This window comes from Coregonus clupeaformis, chromosome 1 (genome assembly GCF_020615455.1).
Source record: "Coregonus clupeaformis isolate EN_2021a chromosome 1, ASM2061545v1, whole genome shotgun sequence".
Taxonomy (NCBI): Eukaryota; Metazoa; Chordata; class Actinopteri; order Salmoniformes; family Salmonidae; genus Coregonus; species Coregonus clupeaformis.
In genome coordinates, this window is record NC_059192.1 from 7,634,123 (window position 1) to 7,661,860 (window position 27,738).

The 27,738-nt window shown below is 45.3% G+C and overlaps 1 protein-coding gene across 6 annotated transcripts in view; it reads left to right on the forward strand.

Annotated features, from left to right (window-relative positions):
• micu1 (mitochondrial calcium uptake 1) overlaps positions 1 to 27,352 on the forward strand; it is a 142,629-nt gene extending 115,277 nt beyond the window's left edge. For all 6 annotated transcript variants that reach the window (XM_041891731.2, XM_041891814.1, XM_041891971.2 and 3 more), the window contains 3 exons: positions 10,999 to 11,107; positions 24,571 to 24,660; positions 26,035 to 27,352. In XM_041891731.2, coding sequence (XP_041747665.1) covers positions 10,999 to 11,107; positions 24,571 to 24,660; positions 26,035 to 26,198 — 363 coding nt within the window. In that variant the 3' untranslated portion in view covers positions 26,199 to 27,352. The remainder of the gene's footprint in view (positions 1 to 10,998; positions 11,108 to 24,570; positions 24,661 to 26,034) is intronic.
• The last annotated feature ends 386 nt before the right edge of the window (positions 27,353 to 27,738 follow it).

Here is a 27,738-nt window from a genome sequence, read left to right on the forward strand (position 1 = left end):
TCTTTCCGTCTTCTCTCCATCCTCTGTCCATCCGTCTCTCCCTGTATCCCTCTCTCTCCATCCGTCTCTCCCTGTCTCCATTCTCTCTCCATCCGTCTCTCCCTGTCTCCCTCTCTCTCCATCCGTGTCTCCCTCTCTCTCCATCCGTCTCTCCCTGTCTCCCTCTCTCTCCATCCGTCTCTCCCTGTCTCCATTCTCTCTCCATCCGTCTCTCCCTGTCTCCCTCTCTCTCCATCCGTCTCTCCCTCTCCTCTATTTTTCTACCTGTCTGTTTCACTCTCTCCACCTTTGTCACGTCAGCTGCATACAGAGAACCTACTGCTCTCTCTCTGTATCTCTCTGTCCTTCGCTATCTCTCTCTCTCTCTACCTCTCTCTCTCTCTACCTCTCTCTCTCTCTACCCCTCTCTCTCTACCTCTCTCTCTCTACCCCTCTCTCTCTCTCTCTCTACCTCTCTCTCTCTCTACCCCTCTCTCTCTCTCTCTCTCTCTCTCTCTCTCTCCCACCTCTCAATTCAATTCAATTCAATAGACTATTGACATGGCAAGTTAAATTACTTACATTGTCAAAGTATACATATAACAAAAATGGTGGGACCAACAGCAATAATAATAGTAGTAGTGGAAATGGGATTACCATTAACAGCAACTACAACAATAATATTAATGAGTATAACAATACATTAAATCAATAGTAGTCGACCAGTCTCAACATGACTGAGAAGACACAATACATGGTATGAAAGCCAAAACAAAACAGGAAATATTATTGACATTACATTACACTTTTCACTGGCTGTCCATCAGGTTTTGGCAGGAGGACACATTTTGGCTTTTTACCCAGTAAATATTTTTATAGTTTCAAATTCTTGGTACTGAATGATAATTTTGGGAAAGAAAGATTCTCTTAGGTCTGAGTATTTGTCACAGTGTAATAGGAAATGCAGCTCTGTCTCTACCTCTCCCCGGGGGCAGAGTGAGCACAGCCTGTCCTCTCTGGGCAGCCAGGTTTGCCTGTGACGACCGGTCTCTATAGCCAGACTGTGCTCACTGAGTCTGTACCTAGTCATTGTTTTCCTCAGTTTTCTATCAGTCACAGTGGTCAGATAGTCTGCCACCATGTACTGACTGTTTAGAGCCAAATAGCATTGAAGTTTACTTTGATTTTTTGTGGTGTCTTTCCAATAGGTGATATATTTTTCTTTTTGCTTTGTGATGATTTGGTTGGGCCAGATTCTCTGAGTGCTGTCCTGAGGCTCTATGAGGTTGGTTTTGGTTAGTGAACTGAGCCTCAGAACCAGCTGGCTGAGGGGACTCTTCTCTTGTTTCATCTCTTGGCATAGTAGAGCTGTGTGATGGAATGTTTTGGGGTCACTTGTTTTTAGATGGTTGAAATTTGATGGCTCTTTTTTCTATTCGAATAAGGAGGGGGTATTGGCCCAATTCTGCTCTACATGTGTTATTTTGAGTTTTTTTTTTGCACTTGCGATACAGTCTTGCAAAACTCTGTATGCAGTATTTCGATAGGATGTTTGTCCCATTTGGTAAATTCATTATTAGAGAGCGGACCCCATACTTCGCTCCCATATAGAGCAATTGGTTCTATAAGTCATTGGAACATTTTGAGCCAGATTCTAATTGGAATTTCGATTTTTATGTTCATTTTAATGGCATAGAATGCTCTTCTTGCTTTGTCTCTCAGGTCATTCACAGCCATGTGAAAGCTACCTGTGTTGCTGATATTTAGTCCTAGATACGTGTACTTTTTGGTGTGTTCTAATAGAACTGTCCAAGTAGAATTTTTTGGAATATCATTATTTTTTTATTTTTTATTAACGGTCAGGGCCCAGGTCTGACAGAACCTGTGCTGATGATCTAGATGCTGCTGTAACCCCTCCTTAGTGGGAGACAGTAGCACCAGGTCATCTGCGTACAGCAGACACTTGATTTCAGTGTTGTGTAGGGTGAGACCAGGTGCTGCCGATTCTTCTAATGTTTTTGCCAATTCATACCACTTTCTATTAGTTTATAAAAAAAGACCTTTGTGCCAAATTGAATCAACTGCTTTCTTGAAGTCTACAAAACACGAGTAGATTTTGCCAATTTTTTGGTTTACTTGTTTGTCAATTAGAGTGTGGAGGGAGTAAATGTGGTCTGTTGTACGATCATAAAAAAAAATCAAATCTGGCTTCTGCTTAGGTTGTTGTGTTCATCAAGGAAATGATGTAGTCTGCTATTTATGATACTGCAGAGAATTTTCCCCAAGTTGCTGTTAACACAAATTCCTCTGTAATTATTTGGGTCAAATTTGTCTCAATTTTTATAGATTGGTGTGATCAATCCTTGGTTCCAAATATCAGGGAAAATACCTGCAGTGAGGATAATGTTGAAGAGTTGGAGTATAGCCAATTTGATTTTGTGGTCTGTATATTTGATCATTTCATTTAAAATACCATCAGCACCACAGGCCTTTTTGGGTTGGAGAGTGCATAGTTTTCCCAATAATTCTGGTTCTGTAATTGGGGTATCCACAGGATTCTGATAGTCTTTGACTGCTGATTCAAGGATTTGTAATTTTTCTTGTATATCTTGTTGTTCTATATCTATATCTTCAAAATGAGATAAACACTCACAATCCAACAATAACTATTAAATTAGGATTTTTCAATTAACGTAAACTCTTATTACGCAAATGTCATTTGTTTATCATTTAAGATAGTATTTGTGTCATGCAACTTGGGTGGATGTAGTGTGAGGATGGTGGAGTTCTTGTGCTTCATCTTACCATGACCCTCGGCCTATCACGTGTGAGCGTAGTAGATTCAGCATTTGTTTGATGTAACTCATTTCGTTGGTGGGGGCTGAGCCAGTTGCTCCTCTCACAGCTTGTGCATAGCTCTGTCTGCCGGGCTGTGGCTCCTCCAGGTGTGGGTCTGCAGTGGGGGGGAGGGGGGTGGTAGGCCTCGTCTGGGTTGGTCTGAAGCTGGGCTGGGGTGGTCTGTGCTGCGCTGGCTGTGGTGGACATTGAGGTTGGTGGTGCTGTGGGGTCCAGGGTGCTGGTCCGGGGTGTTGTCTTGGTGATCTCAGAGGGGGGGTCCGGAGATAGTGAGGGTGGTGCTGGTGGAGTTTGTCTTGTAGGAGGGCATGTCACTGGTGGTGTCCTCTCTCTCTGCTCTCAAAGTCTGTTTCAAACAGCCTAAGGTTACCTTGCACCATGACAGTCCCAGTCTTGTAGAGGTTGATTGTTATAATGGTGCTGTCAGGGTCGTCTGTCTCTTTGACTTTCAGCTTCCACCCATTACAGATTCCCTCTTTCTTTATGGATGGTTAGTGAGAGCTGACTGCTGAGCGCCATGCATTTGGCTGGTCAGTGAGAAAGATGAGATTACTCACATCACCATTTTTGTACAGGTCTGTGAAAAGGGTTTCTGGCCTCCCCTTTAGTAGTTTCTGTTTAAAAGCTTTCCTCGTTGTGTCATTTTTGGCCTCTGGGGGGTAGAGAATGGACTCAGCGCTGAGGGGGAGTGGGGACATGGTGCCTGTGGGCCTCTGGGGGGTAGAGAATGGACTCAGCGCTGAGGGGGAGTGGGGACATGGTGCCTGTGGCCTCTGGGGGGTAGAGAATGGACTCAGCGCTCAGGGGGAGTGGGGACATGGTGCCTGTGGCCTCTGGGGGGGTAGAGAATGGACTCAGCGCTCAGGGGGAGTGGGGACATGGTGCCTGTGGCCTCTGGAGGGTAGAGAATGGACTCAGCGCTCAGGGGGAGTGGGGACATGGTGCCTGTGGGCCTCTGGAGGGTAGAGAATGGACTCAGCGCTCAGGGGGAGTGGGGACATGGTGCCTGTGGCCTCTGGAGGGTAGAGAATGGACTCAGCGCTCAGGGGGAGTGGGGACATGGTGCCTGTGGGCCTCTGGGGGGGTAGAGAATGGACTCAGCGCTGAGGGGAGTGGGGACATGGTGCCTGTGGGCCTCTGGAGGGTAGAGAATGGACTCAGCGCTGAGGGGAGTGGGACATGGTGCCTGTGGCCTCTGGAGGGTAGAGAATGGACTCAGTGCTGAGGGGGAGTGGGGACATGGTGCCTGTGGGCCTCTGGGGGTAGAGAATGGACTCAGCGCTGAGGGGGAGTGGGGACATGGTGCCTGTGGCCTCTGGAGGGTAGAGAATGGACTCAGCGCTGAGGGGAGTGGGGACATGGTGCCTGTGGGCCTCTGGGGGGTAGAGAATGGACTCAGCGCTCAGGGGGAGTGGGGACATGGTGCCTGTGGGCCTCTGGGGGGGTAGAGAATGGACTCAGCGCTGAGGGGGAGTGGGGACATGGTGCCTGTGGCCTCTGCTACTACTGCTGCTGCTGCTCTGTGCTGCTGCACCGTTGCCCTGGCAACACGTTTTGTTTGTCTGTTGCTAGCTAGCTCTAGTTTAGCTCAAAAAACAGCAAAAAGAGTGAAAAACCTTCACACACAAAAACAGAAGATATGTTTAAAGTTACAGTCCGTGCTTCTTTTTGATTTACTCACTCAGTTTGGTCGTTTGATGTAGTTGTTTTAACTCCCCTTGCTAGGTTTGTCCTAGCTCAATGTTCTAGCTGGCTTGTTGGCCTGCTGGCTAGGTTTTTGTGGTGTAGCTAGCTAGCGAGAGTCAAAACTTCTTAATTTGAGGTGCAAAGTAACTTTTTTTTAAATATTCTGATTTAATAGAGTTGTTGTTCATCACTTCTTGTCTTGAATTCTTTTTAGATTCCAGTGTTTATCTCATTCTAAAAACAAAACAACAGAAATAAATCAGGAGCTCATGTTGAGCTTCTCTCTCTCTCTCTCTCTCTCTCTCTCTCTCTCTCTCTCTCTCTCTCTCTCTCTCTCTCTCTCTCTCTCTCTCTCTCTCCCTCTCTCCTTCTCTCTCTCCCTCTCTCCTTCTCTCTCCCTCCCTCTCGCCTTCTCTCTCCCTCCCTCTCGCTCCCTCTCGCCTTCTCTCTCCCTCCCTCTCGCCTTCTCTCTCCCTCCCTCTCGCCTTCTCTCTCCCTCCCTCTCTCCTTCTCTCTCCCTCCCTCTCTCCTTCTCTCTCTCTCTCTCTCTCTCTCTCTCTCTCTCTCTCACCTTCTCCCTCCCTCCCTCTCTCCTCTCTCTCTCTCTCTCTCTCTCTCTCTCTCTCTCTCTCTCTCTCTCTCTCTCTCTCCTCTCTCTCTCCCTCCCTCCCTCTCGCCTTCTCTCTCCCTCCCTCTCGCCTTCTCTCTCTCCCTCCCTCTCTCCTTCTCTCTCCCTCCCTCTCGCCTTCTCTCTCCCTCCCTCTCTCCTTCTCTCTCCCTCCCTCTCGCCTTCTCTCTCCCTCCCTCTCTCCTTCTCTCTCCCTCCCTCTCGCCTTCTGTCTCCCTCCCTCTCTCCTTCTCTCTCCCTCCCTCTCTCCTTCTCTCTCCCTCCCTCTCTCCTTCTCTCTCCCTCCCTCTCGCCTTCTCTCTCCCTCCTTCTCTCTCCCTCCTTCTCTCTCCCTCCCTCTCGCCTTCTGTCTCCCTCCCTCTCTCCTTCTCTCTCCCTCCCTCTCTCCTTCTCTCTCCCTCCCTCTCTCCTTCTCTCTCCCTCTCTCTACAAGGTAAATGGGAGTGGGAGTATTATTCAATTCATACAGCCAGCTGCTCCTCTCTCTGCTGTCAGCTCATTCAGCAGTTTGTTTGTGTGTGTGTACGGGGGTGTGACGCTTGCTTCCCTTGTCGTGCTACCCCCTCACTGTGTCTGTGTCACACTGTTGAGTATAACTGTCTCCTAACTATAGGAGCGTAATCAGAGCTGTGTGTGTAATCAGTCTCACCTTATCCTTGCATCCAGCATTTCCACAGCTTGAGCAAATCAACTATTCCTAAAAGTTTGTGTGTGTGTAATCAGTCTTTTGTCATGATAATGTTTAACTGAGTTTCACAACAATAAAATCCTTTGAAGCAGAATTATTATTAACACCAGAACATCTGTGCCTCTAGAGACCCCCCTCAAGCTAAAGAGCAGTGTAGTTAATACATTTCATATATGCTATTGCTAAAATAATCATTTGGTTGTGTTCATGAAGGTGTTAAGTAACATTATAATTATTTGTAAGAAAAATGTAAACAAAATAGCATTTTAATTCGTTTGTTGTTTTAGGCTATATGTAAGAACAAAACACCACAAACACCAATTTCAACTGTTCAATTGTATTATTTTGTTACAACTATAAAACAGAAACCATATGTGTTTGAACATGGTAACAGCTTATTTTTAATAAAGATTTTTTTTTTTACAAAATACCCCAACCACAAAGAAGCACGGTCATCAAGACGCGTGGTCAGATGATGAACACATCAGTAGCCTCAACATCATAAGCTTGATAAATGGTGAAAATCAGCACTAAAGCAATAATGGCATTATAATGAATATAATTGTCGATATGACAGCAGTAAAAAAAATATTGTCAGCTCATGCTGACATGTTGTGCGTGTTCACGTAATGGCATCAGTTGGATTTCTTTTAGCGGTTATCCCTTATCCAAACAGTCCACACAAACCTTCACCACTTTCGCTTGCTTGACACGCTTCCCACAAACACGTCGCTTGCAGGTGAAACAGGTCTCTTGGGTTCTGTTCTTTATGCATCTGGCCACCTGGTACTGTCTCTTCCCTGGGAGCTGTGCGCAATTTGGCTCGCGCAAAATCTTTGCTGCTGTCATATGTCTCTCGCGTAGCCCGTATGCCAGACTCATGATGAAGTCTCTCCTGGCCATGGTGTTGTTGATGCACTGCTTGAACAACACGTGGGTGTTGATAGCGGCCAAGTCAAGCATGTTGTAGAACCCAGTAACAGGCCAGCGGAGGGTGTCTCCTTTCACAGAGAACAGCCATCTGATCCGAAACATCCACACCAACCTATGGAACAGAATACATTTTAGTCATTTTAGCAGACGCTCTTATCCAGAGCGACTTACAGGAGCAATCAGGGTTAAGTGCCTTGCTCAAGGGCACATCGACAGATTTTTCACCTAGTCGACTCTGGGATTAAAACCAGCGACCTTTCGGTTACTGGCACAACGCTCTTAACCACTAAGCTACCTGCCACCCCAGTAGAGAACATTGTGATTATTTTCCCATAAGGAAAACAACACTTGTTATACAGAAGAGCGTAATGCAGAAGTTTAATATGTGGCGATATGTAATATTGACATACCTTTGTTTGGTTGTAGTGCATAATAATATCTAGTTTTCTCTTTGCGTCCCCGTCGATGGCAACCGGATGCGTGGTGCTCATGACAGAAACTTTATTTCTTGCCTTGCGTTGGTAAAGTGTGAGTGTTGTCTTGTCATTCTTCACAACGGCTGTGCAGGTGCCTTATTTTGCGCAGAGGGAGAGAGCTCCCATCTCGCTTTGTTCATGGTGCCGACTAGGCTTGTTTTTATTTGCAAGCAACTTGTTCTCCAATGTCAGTGAAGTGAAGAAGTTGCCCATGGTGACAATTCTCCCCTTGCCAACGGAAGGTTCCAGAAGCCTCATCACCACATTCTCCGACACTCGCTCACCTGCTGCCCCCCAAACAGTGGCGTCCCTTCCCCTCTCTCCTGTCTCACCGTTTCGTTTGGTGGTGGTGCAGGTACCTGCTCAGTGCGTTCTCTAGGGGAAGATAATTCAACAGATAAATATTGGTTTGTGCTCCACTGGTTGCCCTTTTCAAATTCTTTGTGAGTCTGTGTGATCTGTGGGAAATATGTGTCTCTAATATGGTCATACATTTGGCAGGAGGTTAGGAAGTGCAGCTCAGTTTCCACCTCATTTTGTGGGCAGTGGGCACATAGCCTGTCTTCTCTTGAAAGCCAGGTCTGCCTACGGCGACTTTTCTCAATAGCAAGGCTATGCTCACTGAGTCTGTACATAGTCAAAGCTTTCCTTAATTTTGGGTCAGTCACAGTGGTCAGGTATTCTGCCACTGTCTACTCTCTGTTTAGGGCCAAATAGCATTCTAGTTTGCTCTGTTTTTTTTGTTAATTCTTTCCAATGTGTCAAGTAATGCTCTTTATGTTTTCTCATGATTAGGTTGGGTCTAATAATGTTGCTGTCCTGGGGCTCTGTGGGATCTGTTTGTGTTTGTGAACAGAGCCCCAGGACCAGCTTGCTTAGCATACTCTTCTCCAGGTTCATCTCTCTGTAGGTGATTGCTTTGTTATGGAAGGTTTGGGAATCGCTTCCTTTTAGGTGGTTGTAGAATTTAACGACTCTTTTCTGGATTTGGATGATTAGCGGGTATCGGCCAAATTCTGATCTGCATGCATTATTTGGTGTTTGAATTCTGCATGCAGAGTCTCAATTTGGTGTTTGTCCCATTTTATGAATTCTTGGTTGGTGAGCGGACCCCAGTCCTCACAACCATGAAGGGAAATTGGTTCTATAACTGATTCAAGTATTTTTTGCCAGATCCTAATTGGTATGTCAAAGTTTATGTTCATTTGATGGTCTCTCAGATCGTTCACAGCTTTGTGGAAGCTACCTGTGGCGTTGATGTTTAGGCCGAGGTATGTATAGTTTTGTGTGTGCTCTAAGACAACAGTGTCTAGATAGAATTTGTATTTGTTGTCTTGGCTACTGGACCTTTTTTGGAACACCATTATTTTGTCTTACTGATATTTACTGTCAGGGCCCATGTCTGACAGAATTTGTGCAGAAAATCTACAGTGAGGGAAAAAAGTATTTGATCCCCTGCTGATTTTGTACGTTTGGCCACTGACAAAGACATGATCAGTCTAATTAGTTTTAATGGTAGGTTTATTTGAACAGTGAGAGACAGAATAACAACAAAAAAATCCAGAAAAACGCATGTCAAAAATGTTATACATTGATTTGCATTTTAATGAGGGAAATAAGTATTTGACCCCTCTGCAAAGCATGACTTAGTACTTGGTGGCAAAACCCTTGTTGGCAATCGGAGGTCAGACGTTTCTTGTAGTTGGCCACCAGGTTTGCACACATCTCAGGAGGGATTTTGTCCCACTCCTCTTTGCAGATCTTCTCCAAGTCATTAAGGTTTCGAGCCTGACGTTTGGCAACTCGAACCTTCAGCTCCCTCCACAGATTTTCTATGGGATTAAGGCCAGTCCAGGACCTTAATGTGCTTCTTCTTGAGCCACTCCTTTGTTGCCTTGGCCGTGTGTTTTGGGTCACTGTCATGCTGGAATACCCATCCACGACCCATTTTCAATGCCCTGGCTGAGGGAAGGAGGTTCTCACCCAAGATTTGACGGTACATGGCCCCGTCCATCGTCCCTTTGATGCGGTGAAGTTGTCCTGTCCCCTTAGCAGAAAAACACCCCCAAAGCATAATGTTTCCACCTCCATGTTTGACGGTGGGGATGGTGTTCTTGGGGTCATAGGCAGCATTACTCCTCCTCCAAACACGCCGAGTTGAGTTGATGCCAAAGAGCTCGATTTTGGTCTCATCTGACCACAACACTTTCACCCAGTTCTCCTGTGAATCATTCAGATGTTCATTGGCAAACTTCAGACGGGCCTGTATATGTGCTTTCTTGAGCAGGGGGACCTTGCGGGTGCTGCAGGATTTCAGTCCTTCACGGCGTAGTGTGTTACCAATTGTTTTCTTGGTGACTATGGTCCCAGCTGCCTTGAGATCATTGACAAGATCCTCCCGTGTAGTTCTGGGCTGATTCCTCACTGTTCTCATGATCAAATCAAATCAAATCAAATTTTATTGGTCACATGCGCCGAATACAACAGGTGCAGACATTACAGTGAAATGCTTACTCATTGCAACTCCTCGAGGTGAGATATTGCATGGAGCCCCAGGCCGAGGGAGATTGACAGTTATTTTGTGTTTCTTCTATTTGCGAATAATTGCACCAACTGTTGTCACCTTCTCACCAAGCTGAGATTAGGAGCACTCCCTTTAAGAGTGTGCTCCTAATCTCAGCTCGTTACCTGTATAAAAGACACCTGGGAGCCAGAAATCTTTCTGATTGAGAGGGGGTCAAATACTTATTTCCCTAATTTAAAATGCAAATCAATTTATAACATTTTTGACATGCGTTTTTCTGGATTTTTTTGTTGTTATTCTGTCTCTCACTGTTCAAATAAACCTACCATTAAAATTATAGACCGATAATTTCTTTGTCAGTGGGCAAATGTACAAAATCAGCAGGGGATCAAATACGTTTTTCCCTCACTGTATGTGCTGCTGTAGGACCTCCTTGGTTGGGGACAGCAGCACCAGATCATCAGCAAACAGTAGACATTTGACTTCAGATTCAAGTAGGGTGAGGCCAGGTGCTGCAGACTGTTCTAGTGCCCTTGCCAATTCATTTATATATATGTTGAAGAGGGTGGGGCTTAAACTGCATCCCTGTCTCACCTCACAGCCCTGTGGAAAGAAATGTGTATGTTTTTGGCCAATTTTAACATCACACTTGTTGTTTGTGTACATGGATTTTATAATGTCGTATGTTTTTCCCCCAACACCACTTTCCATCAATTTGTATAGCAGACCCTCTTGCGAAACTGAGTCAAAAGCTTTTTTGAAATCAACAAAGCATGAGAAGACTTTGCTTTCGTTTTGTTTGTTTGTCAATTAGGGTGTGCAGGGTGAAATACGTGGTCTGTCGTACGGTAATTTGGTAAGAAGCCAATTTGACATTTGCTCAGTACGTTGTTTTCACTGAGGAAATGTTGGAGTCTGCTGTTGATGATATTGAAAAGGATTTTTCAGAGATTTCTGTTGACGCAGACTCCACTGTTGTGGATTGGGGGGATCAGTCCTTGGTTCCAAATGTTGAGGAACATGCCAGAGCTGAGGATGATGTTAAAGAGTTTAAGTATAGCCAATTGGAATTTGTGGTTTGCTTTATCCTTCTCTCTCTCTCTCTCTCTCTCTCTCTCTCTCTCTCTCTCTCTCTCTCTCTCTCTCTCTCTCTCTCTCTCTCTCTCTCTCTCTCTCTCTCTTTTTTTTTTTTTTTTCTCTCTCTCTCTCTCTCTCTCTCTGTGTGTAGGGCATTACGTTTGAGGAGGTGGAGAATTTCTTTACCTTCCTAAAGAATGTGAATGATGTGGACACAGCTCTGAGTTTCTATCACATGGCCGGAGCCTCCATAGACAAAGGTACACCAACAACCATCTGTTCTCTCTCTCCCTCTCCCTCTCTCTCCAGACCTTCCTCCCCCCTTTCACCCATATTCCATCGATCTCTCCATCTGCAGCTCCTGCTTCCCCCCCCCCCTCCCTCTCTCCTCCCCTTTAGACAGGCTGTTTAACACTCAGCTCAGATCCAGAGCCTCAGCTGGTCTGCATCTCATTGCTCCTGGCTCTGTTCCCAGGCTCTAGGCCTCCCCTCCCTCTCCCCCCTCCCTCCCCTCCTTCTCCCCCCTCCCTCCCCTCCTTCTCTCTCATCCCTCTCCCCCTCCCTCTCTCCCCTCCCTCTCCCCACTCCCTCTCTCCCCTCCTTCTCTCTCATCCCTCTCCCCCCTCCCTCCCCTCCCTCCTTCTCTCTCATCCCCTCCCCCACTCCCTCTCTCCCCTCCCTCTCCCCCACTCCCTCTCTCCCTCCTTCTCTCTCATCCCTCTCCCCCTCCCTCCCCTCCTCCTTCTCTCTCATCCCCCTCCCCACTCCCTCTCTCCCTCCCTGCCTCTCTCCCTCCCTGCCTCTCTCCCTGCCCTCCTCCTCCCTCTCTCCCCTCCCTCCCTCTCTCCCTCCCTCTCTCCCCCCTCCCTCTCTCTCCTCTCCCTCTCTCTCATCCATTTGAGGAGGAGAGAGAGATGCAGGAGCAGAGATAGCAGCCCTAATATCTCCCTGACGACACATTAACCACCACCGCCTCCTACTGGAGCTGGAACATGTTACCAGGCATTAAGCAATGTCCCGTACTGTAGTACTCCCTCTGCTCTGGAGGAATGTTGAAGGTACATTCACCACCGCCTCCTACTGGTATACCAAGGCTACTGCATGTCTGCACCACAGTAAAACAGCTAACTACTGCATCTAAAGTACAGCAAGGATATGGCTCCCTCGACCTTTGCTTTGCAAGCCAGTCCCCAAAGAGGAGAGGAGAGGAGAGAGAGGACAAGAGGTAGAGAGAGAAGAGGAGAGGTAGAGAACAGAGGAGAGCAGAGAAGAGGAGAGGAGAGAGAGGACAAGAGGTAGAGAGAGAAGAGGAGAGGTAGAGAAGAGGAGAGGATAGTAGAGGAGGAGAGGAAGAGAGGAGAACAGAGGAGGAGATAAGTAGAGAGGAGGAGATAAGTAGAGAGGAGGAGATAAGTAGAGAGGAGGAGATAAGTAGAGAGGAGGAGATAAGTGGAGAGGAGAGAAGTGGAGAAGAGGAGAGGAGAGCAGAGAAGAGGAGAATAATGTTTCGTAGTTGTGCTTTGTCTAAAAATCGTTTTACAATAATACGTTAACAATTACTAACCAAATTGATCGAATGAGTTGACTGGTTGATTTTAAATGAGTTCCATGTTACATTTGAACGACAAATAAATGTTGCGTTGAACACGACATTGAGTTCGGACATTCTTTGTCTGGTTGCCTTGCTGATTAACGTTACCTTGCTAACAACATTATCTGCAAATAATCATTCTAGGTAACTAGTAACGTTATGGGAGCTATCAAACGACGTCCAAACAACAGGAAGAGATGCTAGCAGAGAAAGAAAGAACAAGGGTCAAAACGCGGCTGATTTGAGATCTAGTTCACTATAGCTAGCACTAGATCTCGGCAATGTTGCTTGTCAAGCTTAGCTACCTGTTGTCTGATAGCACTTTTTAGCTGTACTGTAGCATGACTCTGTGATTTTGGGCCACATCAATGTATTTCAGTGTGTCCTTTGTTAGTTGTTTCCTTAAGAGGTTGTTGGTTAATGTCACCGACCGTGATATGACTCTTTGGATAGCCTAGTTTTGCCAGCTGGTGAACGTCATGGAAGTGTTCCATGACGGTCGACCCAAATGAACAAGGCACTGCTCAGATTCAATGATCTGTAGGAGACCTTACTGGTTAGTTGTATTAGCTACATTTGAGGTAGAGCTAGACAAATCTGTGCGGCCTTGGTTAAGGTCGATCCTCGTGAGTAAAAAGCACATTGTGCCAAGCCATTTCCCCCAATTGGTGTGATGAACTGTATGGTGGGCCCCGTGTAGCTCAGTTGGTAGAGCATGGCGCTTGCAACGCCAGGGTTGTGGGTTCGTTTCCCACGGGGGGGGGGACCAGTATGAAAAAAATGTATGCACTCACTAACTGTAAGTCGCTCTGGATAAGAGCGTCTGCTAAATGACTAAAAATGTAAATGTAGAAGAGAAGAGAAGGGAGAGATGAGGAGGTTGTTGTTTTCAGCCGGTCCCTTCAGAGGGGCTGTTAGCCAGTCAGAGCACATCTGAGGAGGCATCAGAACAGCAGGGTGTGTGTCAGAGGTCGAATGGTCAAAGGAAGAGGAGAGGAGGGGAGGAGAGGAGAGGGGAGAGAGAGAGGAGAGGAGAGGAGAGGGAGAGAGAGGGAGAGGAGAGAGGAGAGGAGGGAGGAGAGGAGAGGAGAAGGGAGAGAGGAGAGGGAGGAGAGGAGAGGAGAGAGAGGAGAGGGGAGGGGAGGGAGGGGAGGGGAGGGGAGACCTCACCTCTTGTCGAGCCGAGCGTCTTGCTTTCAGCACATCACTTCAGATGGTTGTGAGCAAAGTTTTACTTACTGTGACTGATATGTGGTTGTCTTATCTATCTTATCTTATCTTATCTAGCTACCTTAAGATGATTGCACTATAACTGTAAGTCGCTCTGGATATGAGTGTCTCTTAAATGACTACAATGTCAAAGTAAAATGTCTGTGGATCAGGGATGGAATTGAAGGATTTTGGGCACTGGCCAGCCAGGCTATTAAACCCCTACTAGCCCAGGTCCAAAATCTGCTATGGGATCATTTCACCCGCGTATGCTAGCCCAGGTCCAAAATCTGCTATGGGATCATTTCACCCGCGTATGCTAGCCGGGTCCAAAATCTGCTATGGGATCATTTCACCCGCGTATGCTAGCCCAGGTCCAAAATCTGCTATGGGATCATTTCACCCGCGTATGCTAGCCCAGGTCCAAAATCTGCTATGGGATCATTTCACCCGCGTATGCTAGCCCAGGTCCAAAATCTGCTATGGGATAATTTCACCCGCGTATGCTAGCCCGGGTCCAAAATCTGCTATGGGATGATTTCACCCGCGTATGCTAGCCCAGGTCCAAAATCTGCTATGGGATCATTTCACCCGCGTATGCTAGCCCGGGTCCAAAATCTGCTATGGGATAATTTCACCCGCGTATGCTAGCCCGGGTCCAAAATCTGCTATGGGATCATTTCACCCGCGTATGCTAGCCCGGGTCCAAAATCTGCTATGCGATAAAGAAAAATACTAAATTTCACCTGCATCTCGGGCTAGTTTGGCACATTTTCTACTAGCCCGGTTTGAAAAGTACTAGCTTTGGGCTAGCTTCGTTTCTATCCCTGCTGTGGATGCAGGAAAACAGCAGTGTGTGTTGTGTTGGTCTGGTGGTGAATGGTGTGGGATTTAATCCCTGATGGGCCAGTTTCTACAGTTCTTCCCTTTAGTCTGTATCTCTCATTTCTCTAGTAAAAATCTAAATGGAATGGAAACGTAAAAACAGCCGTCTGGGCTGTTGCTGTGACTGTGTGTTGGATTCCCAGTCAGACAGTCAGTCAGACAGACACGTCTGTAGAGTAAGATGATCCTGCTGTTTCTACCACTGCTCCTCTGTGTTCCTCACAGAGCCAAGAGGATCACCAGCCTATGTCTAAGCCTCCCCACCCCAATTTATTTATTTATTTCACTTTCTCTCTAGCTCTCTCTCTCTCTCTCTCTCTCCAGCTCTCTAGCTCTCTCTCTCTAGTTCTCTCTCTCTCTCTCTAGTTCTCTCTCTCTCTCTCTCTCTCTCTCTCTCTCTCTCTAGCTATCTCTCTCTAGTTCTCTCTCTAGCTCTCTAGCTCCCTCTCTCTCTCTAGCTCTCTCTCTCTCTCTCTAGCTCTCTCTCTAGATCTCTCTCTCTCTCTCTCTAGCTCTCTCTCCCCCTATCTCCCTCTCTCTCTAGCTCGCTCTCTAGCTCTCTCGCTCTCTCTCTCTCTCTCTCTCTCTCGCTCCCTCTCTCTCTCTCTAGCTCTCTCTCTCTCTCTCTCTAGTTCCCTCTCTCTCTCTAGCTCTTTCTCTCTCTCTCTCTCTCTCTCAATTTTCTGTTCAATTCAAAGGGGCATGGGAATCATGTTTACATTGCCAACGCAAGTGAAATAAACAATAAACAAAAGTAAGAACAAATCAACAAATGTAACAGTAAATATTGCACTCAAAAATATACATTTCAAATGTTATATTATCAGCTATGTGCAAATAGTAAGGGAAGGTAAATAAACAGATAAATATTGGTGGTATTTACAATGTTGTTTGTGGTCCACTAGTTACCCTTTTCTCATGGCAATGGGCCACAAATCTTAATGCTGTGACTGCACACTTCAGTATTTTTCCTAACAGATATGGGAGTTTACCAAAGTTTGATTTGTTTTCAAATTCTTTGTGGGTCTGTGTGATCTGTGGGAAATATGTGTCTCTGATGTGGTTATACATTTGACAGTTTCCACCTCATTTTTATGGGCAAGTGCGCACATAGCCTGTCTTCTCTCGAGAGCCAGGTCTGCCTATGGCAGTCTCTCTCAATAGCAAGGCTATGCTCACTGAGTCTGTACATAGTCAAGGATTTTATTAATTTAGAGTCAGTCACAGTGGTCAGGTATTCTGCCACTGTGTACTCTCTGTTTAGGGCCAGATAGCATTCCAATTTTCTCTATATTTTGGTTGATTCTTTCCAGTGTGTCAAATAGTTATCTTTTTGCTTTCTCATAATTTGTTTGGGTCTAAATGTGTTTTTGTCCTGGGGCTCTGTTTGTGTTTTATTTTATTTTATTTCACCTTTATTTAACCAGGGAAGCCAGCTGAGAACAAGTTCTCATTTACAACTGCGACCTGATAAGATAAAGCAAAGCAGTGCGATTAAAAACAACAACACAGAGTTACATATGGAATAAATAAATCGTACAGTCAATAACACAATAGAAAATCTATATACATTGTGTGCAAATGTAGTAAGTTATGGAGGTAAGGCAATAAATAGGCCATAGTGCAAAATAATTACAATTTAGTATTAACACTGGAGTGATAGATGTGCAGAAGATGATGTGCAAATAGAGATACTGGGGTGCAAATGAGCAAAGTAAATAACAATATGGGGATGAGGTAGTTGGGTGGGCTAATTACAGATGGGCTGTGTACAGGTGCAGTGATCGGTAAGCTGGTCTGACAACTGATGCTTAAAGTTAGTGAGGGAGGTAAGAGTCTCCAGCTTCAGAGATTTTTGCAGTTCGTTCCATAATAGATAGACTACATCCAATTTGCTGAGTAGAGTGTTGGAAGCTATTTTGTAAATGACATCGCTGAAGTCAAGGATCGGTAGGATAGTCAGTTTTACGAGGGCATGTTTAGCAGCATGAGTGAAGGAGGCTTTGTTGCGAAATAGGAAGCCGATTTCTAGATTTAACTTTGGATTGGAGATGCTTAATGTACATACAACACGAAAGGAGTGTTGTCTGGCATTGAAGCTCGTTTGGAGGTTTGTTAACACAGTGTCCAATGAAGGGCCAGATGTATACAAAATGGTGTCGTCTGCGTAGAGGTGGATCTGAGAGTCACCAGCAGCAAGAGCGATGTCATTGATATACACAGAGAATAGTCGGCCCGAGAATTGAACCCTGTGGCACCCCCATAGAGACTGCCAGAGGTCCAGACAACAGGCCCTCCGATTTGACACATTGAACTCTATCTGAGAAGTAGTTGGTGAACCAGGCAAGGCAGTCATTTGAGAAAGCAAGGCTATTTAGTCTGCCAATAAGAATGCGGTGATTGACAGAGTCAAAAGCCTTGGCCAGGTCAATGAAGACGGCTGCACAGTACTGTCTTTTATCGATCGCGGTTATTATTTCATTTAGGACCTTGAGCGTGGCTGAGGTGCACCCATGACCAGCTCGGAAACCAGATTGCATAGCGGAGAAGGTAAGGTGGGATTCGAAATGGTCGGTGATCTGTTTGTTAACTTGGCTTTCAAATACTTTTGAAAGGCAGGGCAGGATGCATATAGGTCTATAACAGTTTGTATCTAGAGTGTCACCCCCTTTTGAAGAGGGGGATGACAGCGGCAGCTTTCTAATCTCTGGGGATCTCAGACGATACGAAAGAGAGGTTGAACAGGCTAGTAGTAATAGGGGTTGCGACAATTTCGGCAGCTAATTTTAGAAAGAAAGGGTCCAGATTGTCTAGCCCAGCTGATTTGTAGGGGTCCAGATTTAGCAGCTCTTTCAGGACATCAGCTATCTGAATTTGGGTGAAGGAGAATCAGGGGGGGGGGGGCATGGGCAAGTTGCAGCGGAGGGTGCAGAGCTGGTGGCCGGGGTAGGGGTAGCCAGGTGGAAAGCATGGCCAGCCGTAGCAAAATGCTTATTGAAATTCTCGATTATCGTAGATTTATCGGTGGTGACAGTGTTTCCTAGCCTCAGTGCAGTGGGTAGCTGGGAGGAGGTGCTCTTATTCTCCATGGACTTTACAGTGTCCCAAAACTTTTTGGAGTTAGTGCTACAGGATGCAGATTTCTGTTTGAAAAAGCTAGCCTTTGCTTTCCTAACTGATTGTGTATATTGGTTCCTGACTTCCCTGAAAAGTTGCATATCGCGGGGGCTGTTTGATGCTAATGCAGTACGCCACAGGATGTTTTTGTGCTGGTCAAGGGCAGTCAGGTCTAGGGTGAACCAGGGGCTATATCTGTTCTTAGTTCTGAATTTTTTGAATGGGGCATGCTTATTTAAGATGGAGAGGAAAGCACTTTTAAAGAACATCCAGGCATCCTCTACTGACGGAATGAGGTCAATATCCATCCAGGATACCCGGGCCAGGTCAATTAGAAAGGCCTGCTCGCTGAAGCGTTTTAGGGAGCGTTTGACAGTGATGAGGGGTGGTCGTTTGACCGCGGACCCATTACGGACGCAGGCAATGAGGCAGTGATCGCTGAGATCCTGGTTGAAGACAGTGGAGGTGTATTTAGAGGGTAAATTAGTCAGGATGATATCTATGAGGGTGCCCATGTTTACGGATTTAGGGTTGTACCTTGATGATTTGTGTGAGATTGAGGGCATCTAGTTTAGATTGTAGGACGGACGGGGTGTTAAGCATTTCCCAGTTTAGGTCACCAAGCAGTACGAACTCTGAGGATAGATGGGGGGCAAGCAATTCACATATGGTGTCCAGGGCACAACTGGGGGCTGAGGGGGGTCTGTAGCAAGCGGCAACAGTGAGAGACTTATTTCTGGAAAGGTGGATTTTTAGAAGTAGAAGCTCAAACTGTTTGGGCACAGACCAACAGTTCTATCTAGACGGAAAATGTTATAGTTCGGAATGGACAATTCTGTTTTTTTGGTGGCCTTCCTAAGCCAGGATTCAGACATTGCTAGAACATCAGGGTTGGCAGAGTGTGCTAATGCAGTGAATAACTCAAACTTGGGGAGGAGAATTCTGATGTTAACATGCAAGACACCAAGGCTTTTATGGTTACAGAAGTCAACAAATGATAGCGCCTGGGGAGTAGGAGTGATACTGGGGGCTACAGGGGTTAACCTCTAAATCACCAGAGGAACAGAGGAGGAATAGAATAAGGATACGGCTAAAGGCTTTAAGAACTGGTCTTCTAGTCCGTTGGGTACAGAGAAGAGGGGCAGATTTCCGGGCGTTGTAGAATAGATTCAGGGCATTATGTACAGACAAGGATATGGAAGGATATGAGTACAGTGGAGGTACACCTAAGCATTGGGTAACTATGAAAGAGATATCATCACTGGAGGTACCAATTGAGCCGGTCTCCGCGTGTATGGGGGGTGGGACAAAGGAGCTCTCTGAGGCTGGTTGAGCTGAACTACAGCTCTACAGTGAAATTGTATAATAAGAACTAACTGGAACAGCAAATGGCTAGGCATATTGACATGGGAGAGAGGCATAACGCAATCACAGGTGTTAATCGAGAGGGCTAAGACAACAACTGCTAATGGCGACTAAAGTTTGGGCTGAGGCTAAACAGATAAACAGGATAGGGTACCGTGTAAAGGAACAGTCCAGCAGGCATCAGCTGTGAAGCTGAGTGATCATAAGGTCCAGTGAACAGCACTAAGTAAGTCCGGGAGCAGATCGTAGGCTGCTAAAGCACAGGCGAGCAGGAGGCACGGCTGTTGATTGCGCGTGCTAGCGGGCCGGGGCTAGCAGATGGATCTTCATGGTCGTCAAAAACGGGAAGCCTGTAGAAACCACATCAGACGATTACATCGGCAGACCAGTCGTGATGGATCGGTGGGGCTCCGTGTCAACGCTAGGAGGTCTCGTCCGGTTGACATAGGTAGATAGCCGGGAGATGGGCCTGACTCGAGGCTAGCTCAAGGCTAACTGGGGCTAGCTACGGACAGTGGTGATTAGCTTAAAAAACAACAGCCATTCGGTTGCAGCTAGCTAGTTGCGATGATCCGGTGTTAAGGTCCAGTGATTCCGTTAGAAAATCCGATATGCTCTAGCTCGATAGCGCAATGTGCAGACTGTGCAGACTGGCCGATAATTGTCCAGGCTAGAGCTGGCTGGTAGGTAGTGCAGGCCACGGACAATGGTGAAGACCGCTAACGGTGGCTAATGGCAATAGCTAATAGCGAGTAGCTAGTTAGCTGGCTAGTTTCAGCCAGAGGTTCTGGTTAAAAATAAATAATAGAATCCGTTCCACATTGGGTGAGGCGGGTTGCAGGAAAGTATATTTAGTTAACGGATGGAAAGTGAAATTGAGAAATATATACGAAAATCTATACGAAAAAGACTAAAAATAGGCTATTTACATGAGGACACTATAGAAAACACGAACGCACTGCTACGCCATCTTGGAATGTGAAGAGAGCGCCAAAACCAGCTGGTTGGGGGGACTCTTCTCTAGGTTCGTCGCTCTGTTGGTGAGGGCTTTGTGGTGGAATGTGAAGAGAGCGCCAAAACCAGCTGGTTGGGGGGACTCTTCTCTAGGTTCGTCGCTCTGTTGGTGAGGGCTTTGTGGGGGAATGTGAAGAGAGCGCCAAAACCAGCTGGTTGGGGGGACTCTTCTCCAGGTTCGTCGCTCTGTTGGTGAGGGCTTTGTGGTGGAATGTGTGGGCATTGCTTCCTTTTAGGTGGTTGTAGAGTTTTACAGATCTTTTCTGGATTTTGATAGGTCTCTCTCTCACTCTCACTCGCTTTCTTTCCCCTCTAATTCAATTTCTGAAATGGCCACAGAAGGCTGATTTATGTTGGAATCGATTGGATTCTGTGTGCAGAGCGATAAATCAAACCAATATCTCTCTCGCTCTCTCTCGTTCTCTCTCGCTCTCTCTCGTTCTCTAGCTCTCTCTCTCTCTCTCTCGCTCTCTCTCTCTCTCTCTCTCTCTCTCTCTCTCTCTCTCTCTCTCTCTCTCTCTCTCTCTCTCTCTCTCTCTCTCTCTCTCTCTCTCCTCTCTCTCTCTCTCTCTCTCTCTCTCTCTCTCTCTCTCTCTCTCTCTCTCTCTCTCTCTCTCTCTCTCTCTCTCTCTCTCTTGGGCTCTTTTCTCAGATGATTTTTCTCTCTTTCACAGTCTCATTTCCCCCTTATTCAGTCATGCTAAATCTTCCTTCTCGTTCTCTCTCTCCTCTTCTGTGCCTCTCTCTATTAAGCATGTGGCTTAAGCTCTCTCCATTCCTCCTTTAGTTCTCTCTCTCTCTCTACCCCTCTCCTCTCTCTCGCTCGTTCTCTCTCTCTGTCTTTACCTCTCTCGTTCTCTCTCTCTCTCTCGTTCTGTCTCTCCCTCTCTCTCTCTCTCTCATTCATATATATATATATATATATATATATATATATATATATATATAGTGGGGAGAACAAGTATTTGATACATTGCCGATTTTGCTGGTTTTCCTACTTACAAAGCATGTAGAGGTCTGTAATTTTTATCATAGGTACACTTCAACTGTGAGAGACGGAATCTAAAACAAAAATCCAGAAAATCACATTGTATGATATTTAAGTTTGGCAACTCGAACCTTCAGCTCACTCCACAGCTTTTCTATGGGATTAAGGTCTGGAAACTGGCTAGGCCACTCCAGGATTTGGCTATTTCAGCCACACCCGTTGCTGACGGGTGTATAAAATCGAGCACACAGCCATACGATCTCCATAGACAAACATTGGCAGGAGAATGGCCCGTACTGAAGAGCTCAGTGACTTTCAACGTGGCACCGTCATAGTATGCCAACTTTCCAACAAGTCAGTTCGTCAAATTTCTGCCCTGTTAGAGCTGCCCCGGTCAACTGTAAGTACTGTTATTGTGAAGTGGAAATGTCTAGGAGCAACAACGGCTCAGCCTCAAAGTGGTAGGCCAAGCTCACAGAATGGGACCGCTGAAGCGCGTAAATTTTATTTTTGTCTTTCCTCGGTTGCAACATTTAATACCAAGTTCCAAACGGCCTCTTATCCAGAGCGACGTACAGTTAGTGCATACATTTCAAGGTAGCTAGGTGAAACAACCACATATCACAGTCACAGTTAGCGCATACATCTTAAGTATTCATCCCCCTTTTTCCTATTGTGTTGCATTACAACCTGTAATTTAAATGGATTTCTATTTTGATTCCATGTAATGGACATACACAAAATAATCCAAATTGGTGAAGTGAAATGAAAAAAATAACTTGTTTCAAAAAATTATAAAAAATAAATAACGGAAAAGTGGTGCGTGCGTATGTATTCACCCCCTTTGCTATGAAGCCCCTAAATAAGATGGTGCAACCAATTACTTTCAGAAGTCACATATTTAGTTAAATAAAGTCCACCTGTGTGCAATCTAAGTGTCACATGATCTCAGTGTATATATACACCTGTTCTGAAAGGCCCCAGAAACTGCAACACCACTAAGCAAGGGGCACCACCAAGCAAGCGGCACCATGAAGACCAAGGAGCTCTCCAAACAGGTCAGGGACAAAGTTGTGGAGAAGTACAGATCAGGGTTGGGTTATAAAAAAAATATCTGAAACTTTGAACATCCCACGGAGCACCATTAAATCCATTATTAAAAAATGGAAAGAATATGGCACCACAACAAACCTGCCAAGAGAGGGCCGCCCACCAAAACTCACGGACCAGACAAGGAGTGCATTAATCAGAAAGGCAACAAAGAGACCAAATATAACCCTGAAGGGGCTGCAAAGCTCCACAGCGGAGATTGGAGTATCTGTCCATAGGACCACTTTAAGCCGTAAACTCCACAGAGCTGGGCTTTACAGAAGAGTGGCCAGAAAAAAGCCATTGCTTAAAGAAAAAAAATAAGCAAACACGTTTGGTGTTCGCCAAAAGGCATATACTCCTGAGTGGCGCAGTGGTCTAAGGCACTGCATCGCAGTGCTAACTGTGCCACTAGAGATCCTGGTTTGAATCCAGGCTCTGTCGCCGCCGGCCGCGACCGGGAGACTCATGGGCGGCGCACAATTGGCCCAGCGTTGTCCAGGGTAGGGGAGGGAATGGCCGGCAGGGATGTAGCTCAGTTGATAGAGCATGGCGTTTGCAACGCCAGGGTTGTGGGTTCGATTCCCACGGGGGGCCAGTATAAAAAAAATATGTATTCACTAACTGTAAGTCGCTCTGGATAAGAGCGTCTGCTAAATGACTAAAAATGTAAAATGTAAATGTGGGAGACTCCCCAAACATATGGAAGAAGGTACTCTGGTCAGATGAGACTAAAATTGAGCTTTTTGGCCATCAAGAAAAACGCTATGTCTGGCGCAAACCCAACACCTTTCATCACCCAGAGAACACCATCCCATCACAGTGAAGCATGGTGGTGGCAGCGGCATCATGCTGTGGGGATGTTTTTAATCGGCAGGGACTGGGAAACTGGTCAGAATTGAAGGAATGATGGAGAGCGCTAAATACAGGGAAATTCTTGAGGGAAACCTGTTTCAGTCTTCCAGAGATTTGAGACTGGGACGGAGGTTCACCTTCCAGCAGGACAATGACCCTAAGCATACTGCTAAAGCAACACTTGAGTGGTTTAAGGGGAAACATTTAAATGTATTGGAATGGCCTAGTCAAAGCCCAGACCTCAATCCAATTGAGAATCTGTGGTATGACTTAAAGATTACTGTACACCAGCGGAACCCATCCAACTTGAAGGAGCTGGAGCAGTTTTGCCTTGAAGAATGGGCAAAAATCCCAGTGGTTAGATGTGCCAAGCTTATAGAGACATACCCCAAGAGACATGCAGCTGTAATTGCTGCAAAAGGTGGCTCTACAAAGTATTGACTTTGGGGGGGTGAATAGTTATGCACGCACAAGTTTTCTTTTTTTGAGTGTCTTATTTCTTGTTTGTTTCACAATAAAAAATATGTTGCATCTTCAAAGTGGTAGGCATGTTGTGTAAATCAAATGATACAAACCCCCCCCAAAATCAATTTTAATTCCAGGTTGTAAGGCAACAAAATAGGAAAAATGCCAAGGTGGGTGAATACTTTCACAAGCTACTGTAGCTAGGTGAGACAGATGTCGTATTTAAGATTCTCTCTCTCTATCCCTCTCCTCTCATTCTCTCTCTCTATCCCTCTCTCCTCATTATCTCTCTCTATCCCTCTCTCCTCTCATTCTCTCTCTCTATCCCTCTCTCCTCTCATTATCTCTCTCTATCCCTCTCTCCTCTCATTATCTCTCTCTATCCCTCTCTCCTCTCATTCTCTCTCTCTATCCCTCTCTCCTCTCATTCTCTCTCTATCCCTCTCTCCTCTCATTATCTCTCTCTATCCCTCTCTCCTCTCATTCTCTCTCTCTATCCCTCTCTCCTCTCATTCTCTCTCTCTATCCCTCTCTCCTCTCGTTCTCTCTCTATCCCTCTCTCCTCTCATTCTCTCTCCTCTCATTCTCTCTCCTCTTCTCCCTCTCCTCTCATTATCTCTCTCTATCCCTCTCTCCTCTCATTATCTCTCTCTATCCCTCTCTCCTCTCATTATCTCTCTCTATCCCTCTCTCCTCTCATTCTCTCTCCTCTTCTCCCTCTCCTCTCATTCTCTCTCCTCTTCTCCCTCTCTCCTCTCATTCTCTCTCCTCTTCTCTCTCTCCTCTCATTCTCTCTCCTCTTCTCCCTCTCCTCTCATTCTCTCTCCTCTTCTCCCTCTCTCCTCTCATTCTCTCTCCTCTTCTCTCTCTCCTCTCATTCTCTCTCCTCTTCTCCCTCTCCTCTCATTCTCTCTCCTCTTCTCCCTCTCTCCTCTCATTCTCTCTCCTCTTCTCCCTCTCTCCTCTCATTCTCTCTCCTCTTCTCCCTCTCTCCTCTCATTCTCTCTCTTCTCTCTCTCCTCTCATTCTCTCTCCTCTTCTCCCTCTCTCCTCTCATTCTCTCTCCTCTTCTCCCTCTCCTCTCATTCTCTCTCCTCTTCTCCCTCTCTCCTCTCATTCTCTCTCCTCTTCTCTCTCTCTTTCAGCCACGATGAAGCAGGTAGCTCGTACGGTGGCTAAAGTGGAGCTGTCTGATCATGTGTGTGACGTCGTGTTCGCTCTGTTCGACTGCGATGGTGAGTAGGTGTGTGTGTGTGTGCGTAGGTGTGTGTGTGTGTGTGTGCGTAGGTGTGTAGGTGTGTGTGTGTGCGCGTAGGGGGTGTGTGTGTGTGTGTGTGTGTGTGTAGGTGTGTGTGTGTGTAGGTGTGTGTGTGTGTGTGTGCATAGGTGTGTGTGTGTGTGTGTGTGTGTGTGTGTGTGTGTGTAGGTATTCAGATATTCTTCATTGTTCCATGTTTATATTGATGAGACGCTTTATTTCTCTATTGTTAACTAATACAACAATATCTCTATGGTTAACTAATACAACAATATCTCTATGGTTAACTAATACAACAATATCTCTATTGTTAACTAATACAACAATATCTCTATTGTTAAATAATACAACAATATCTCTATTGTTAACTAATACAACAATATCTCTATTGTTAAATAATACAACAATATCTCTATTGTTAACTAATACAACAATATCTCTATTGTTAAATAATACAACAATATCTCTATTGTTAAATAATACAACAATATCTCTATTGTTAACTAATACAACAATATCTCTATGGTTAACTAATACAACAATATCTCTATTGTTAAATAATTAAACAATATCTCTTGTTAAATAATACAACAATATCTCTATGGTTAACTAATACAACAATATCTCTATTGTTAAATAATTAAACAATATCTCTTGTTAAATAATACAACAATATCTCTATGGTTAACTAATACAACAATATCTCTATTGTTAAATAATTAAACAATATCTCTTGTTAAATAATACAACAATATCTCTATGGTTAACTAATACAACAATATCTCTATTGTTAAATAATACAACAATATCTCTATGGTTAACTAATTAAACAATATCTCTATTGTTAAATAATACAACAATATCTCTATTGTTAACTAATTAAACAATATCTCTATTGTTAAATAATACAACAATATCTCTATTGTTAACTAATTAAACAATATCTCTATTGTTAAATAATACAACAATATCTCTATTGTTAAATAATACAACAATATCTCTATTGTTAACTAATTAAACAATATCTCTATTGTTAACTAATACAACAATATCTCTATTGTTAACTAATACAACAATATCTCTATTGTTAAATAATACAATAATAACTCTGTTAACTAATACAACTATATTGTTAACTAATACAACTCTCTCTTCCTCTCCCTCCCCCCTCCCTCCCTCCCTCCTCTCTCCCTCCTCCTCCCTCCCTCCTCCCCCCTCCCTCCCTCCCTCCTCTCTCCCTCCTCCTCCCTCCCCCTCCCCCTCCCTCCCCTCCCCCCTCCTCCCTCTCCCCCCCACCCCCTCCCTCCCTCCTCTCTCCCTCCTCTCCCCCTCCCTCCCTCCCTCCCTCTAGGTAACGGGGAACTCAGTAATAAGGAGTTTATAGCCATAATGAAGCAGCGTTTGATGCGGGGTCTGGAGAAACCCAAAGACATGGGCTTCACCCGGTTGGTACGAGCCATGGTGAAGTGCGCCCAAGACACCGCGTGGGACTTCGCCACGCCCAAACAGAATTAGACACCTCTGTGCTGTGTGTTTATCATGCCCGAGAAGCAGTAGGGATGGGAGGAATGTGTGTGTGCTTGGGCAGGCGTGAGAACGCAAGTGTGTGTGTTCATGTGTTTACTCTACTCTACACAACTCTAACCGCCAACGGCCCCTTCTCTCGCTCTTCTGGATTACAGACAGACAATTCAATGGCAACAATAGGCAATATAACTCATATCTCATCACACCAATTCAGACAACAAACTCATTATGGGTAAGAGCGTTGTGCCAGTAACCGAAAGGTCGCTGGTTCTAATCCCCGAGCCGACTAGGTGAAAAATCTGTCGATGTGCCCTTAAGCAAGGCACTTAACCCTAATTGCTCCTGTAAGTCGCGCTGGATAAGAGCGTCTGCTAAAATGACTAAAATGTAATTATGACAGCAGCTCTGATGTAAACATAGGAAATCACGCACGCTACTACAACATGGTTATTTCGTCCTAAATGGCACCGTGTTCCCTCTGTAGTGCACTACTTTTGACCAGAACCCTATGGGTCTTATGGTCCCTGGTCAAGTGTAGTGCACTACATAGGGAATAGGGTGCCATTTGAGACACTGATGTGAAGGATGCTGACGCGGCACAGTTTGTCCTAAGAGGCTTTCCATGGGTTTTATTAAGGGGATGGGCGTTATATAATCTTGTATATTTATTGTTTTGCGATAGTAGTGATGTAATGCCTGCAAGTAAACAATCTCAACCTTTTTCCCGAGCAAAGATGAAACGGCACTTTATAACCCTATTCATAGTTTAGAGGATTTATGTTTGATTGCAAAACACAACACAAGAATATAATCATATTAGTCCCTCAATTATGTATGTCCCAAAGGACAGTGTTCATTTGGATGATGTGGAATGTCTCTAAAAATAGGTGTCTCTATATAATGCAATTCCATCTCTATGATGCGTCTATAAGATATTCTAAAATTGTACAGACTGTAGACCATTTGCATTATGTTGACTTTTAAGGGACGGTTAGTGCATGTCCTAAGGCTGTTATCATGGGTTAGCCACTCTGCTACTCCAGTTTTCATGTTTTATTTCAGAGTGTGTTGTTATTACTGAATGACTTTATAATACCTGATGTTCAAAGAATGGCTCTATTATTAAAGATGTTTGTTTTTCATATCTGAATAGACTCATCATTCTCATTGACATTTGACCTGGCTAGACGACTCCTTGCTCTGGCCAAACGATTCGCCGTGCCGTCGTTTTTTTCTTCTTCTCCGCAGTTGATACTATTGGTTAGAGGCGATCCAATCGCTGATTTACTTTGTTTTCACCACATATGACGTCACCCAATCAGTGATGGCGGATTCACACTAATGTCTTGTAGCGAACGACAGAGCAGCTGAAGAATTTAAGACTGGATTCAATCAAATCAAGCGCTAACCGGCAATAGCCGACACCTGTGTAGCTGAAGAATTGTGTGAGTCGTCAGGCAAGACTGACATGGCCTTTCTCTCTCCTTCTCTCTCTACCCCTCCCCCTCTCCTTCTCTCTCTACCCCTC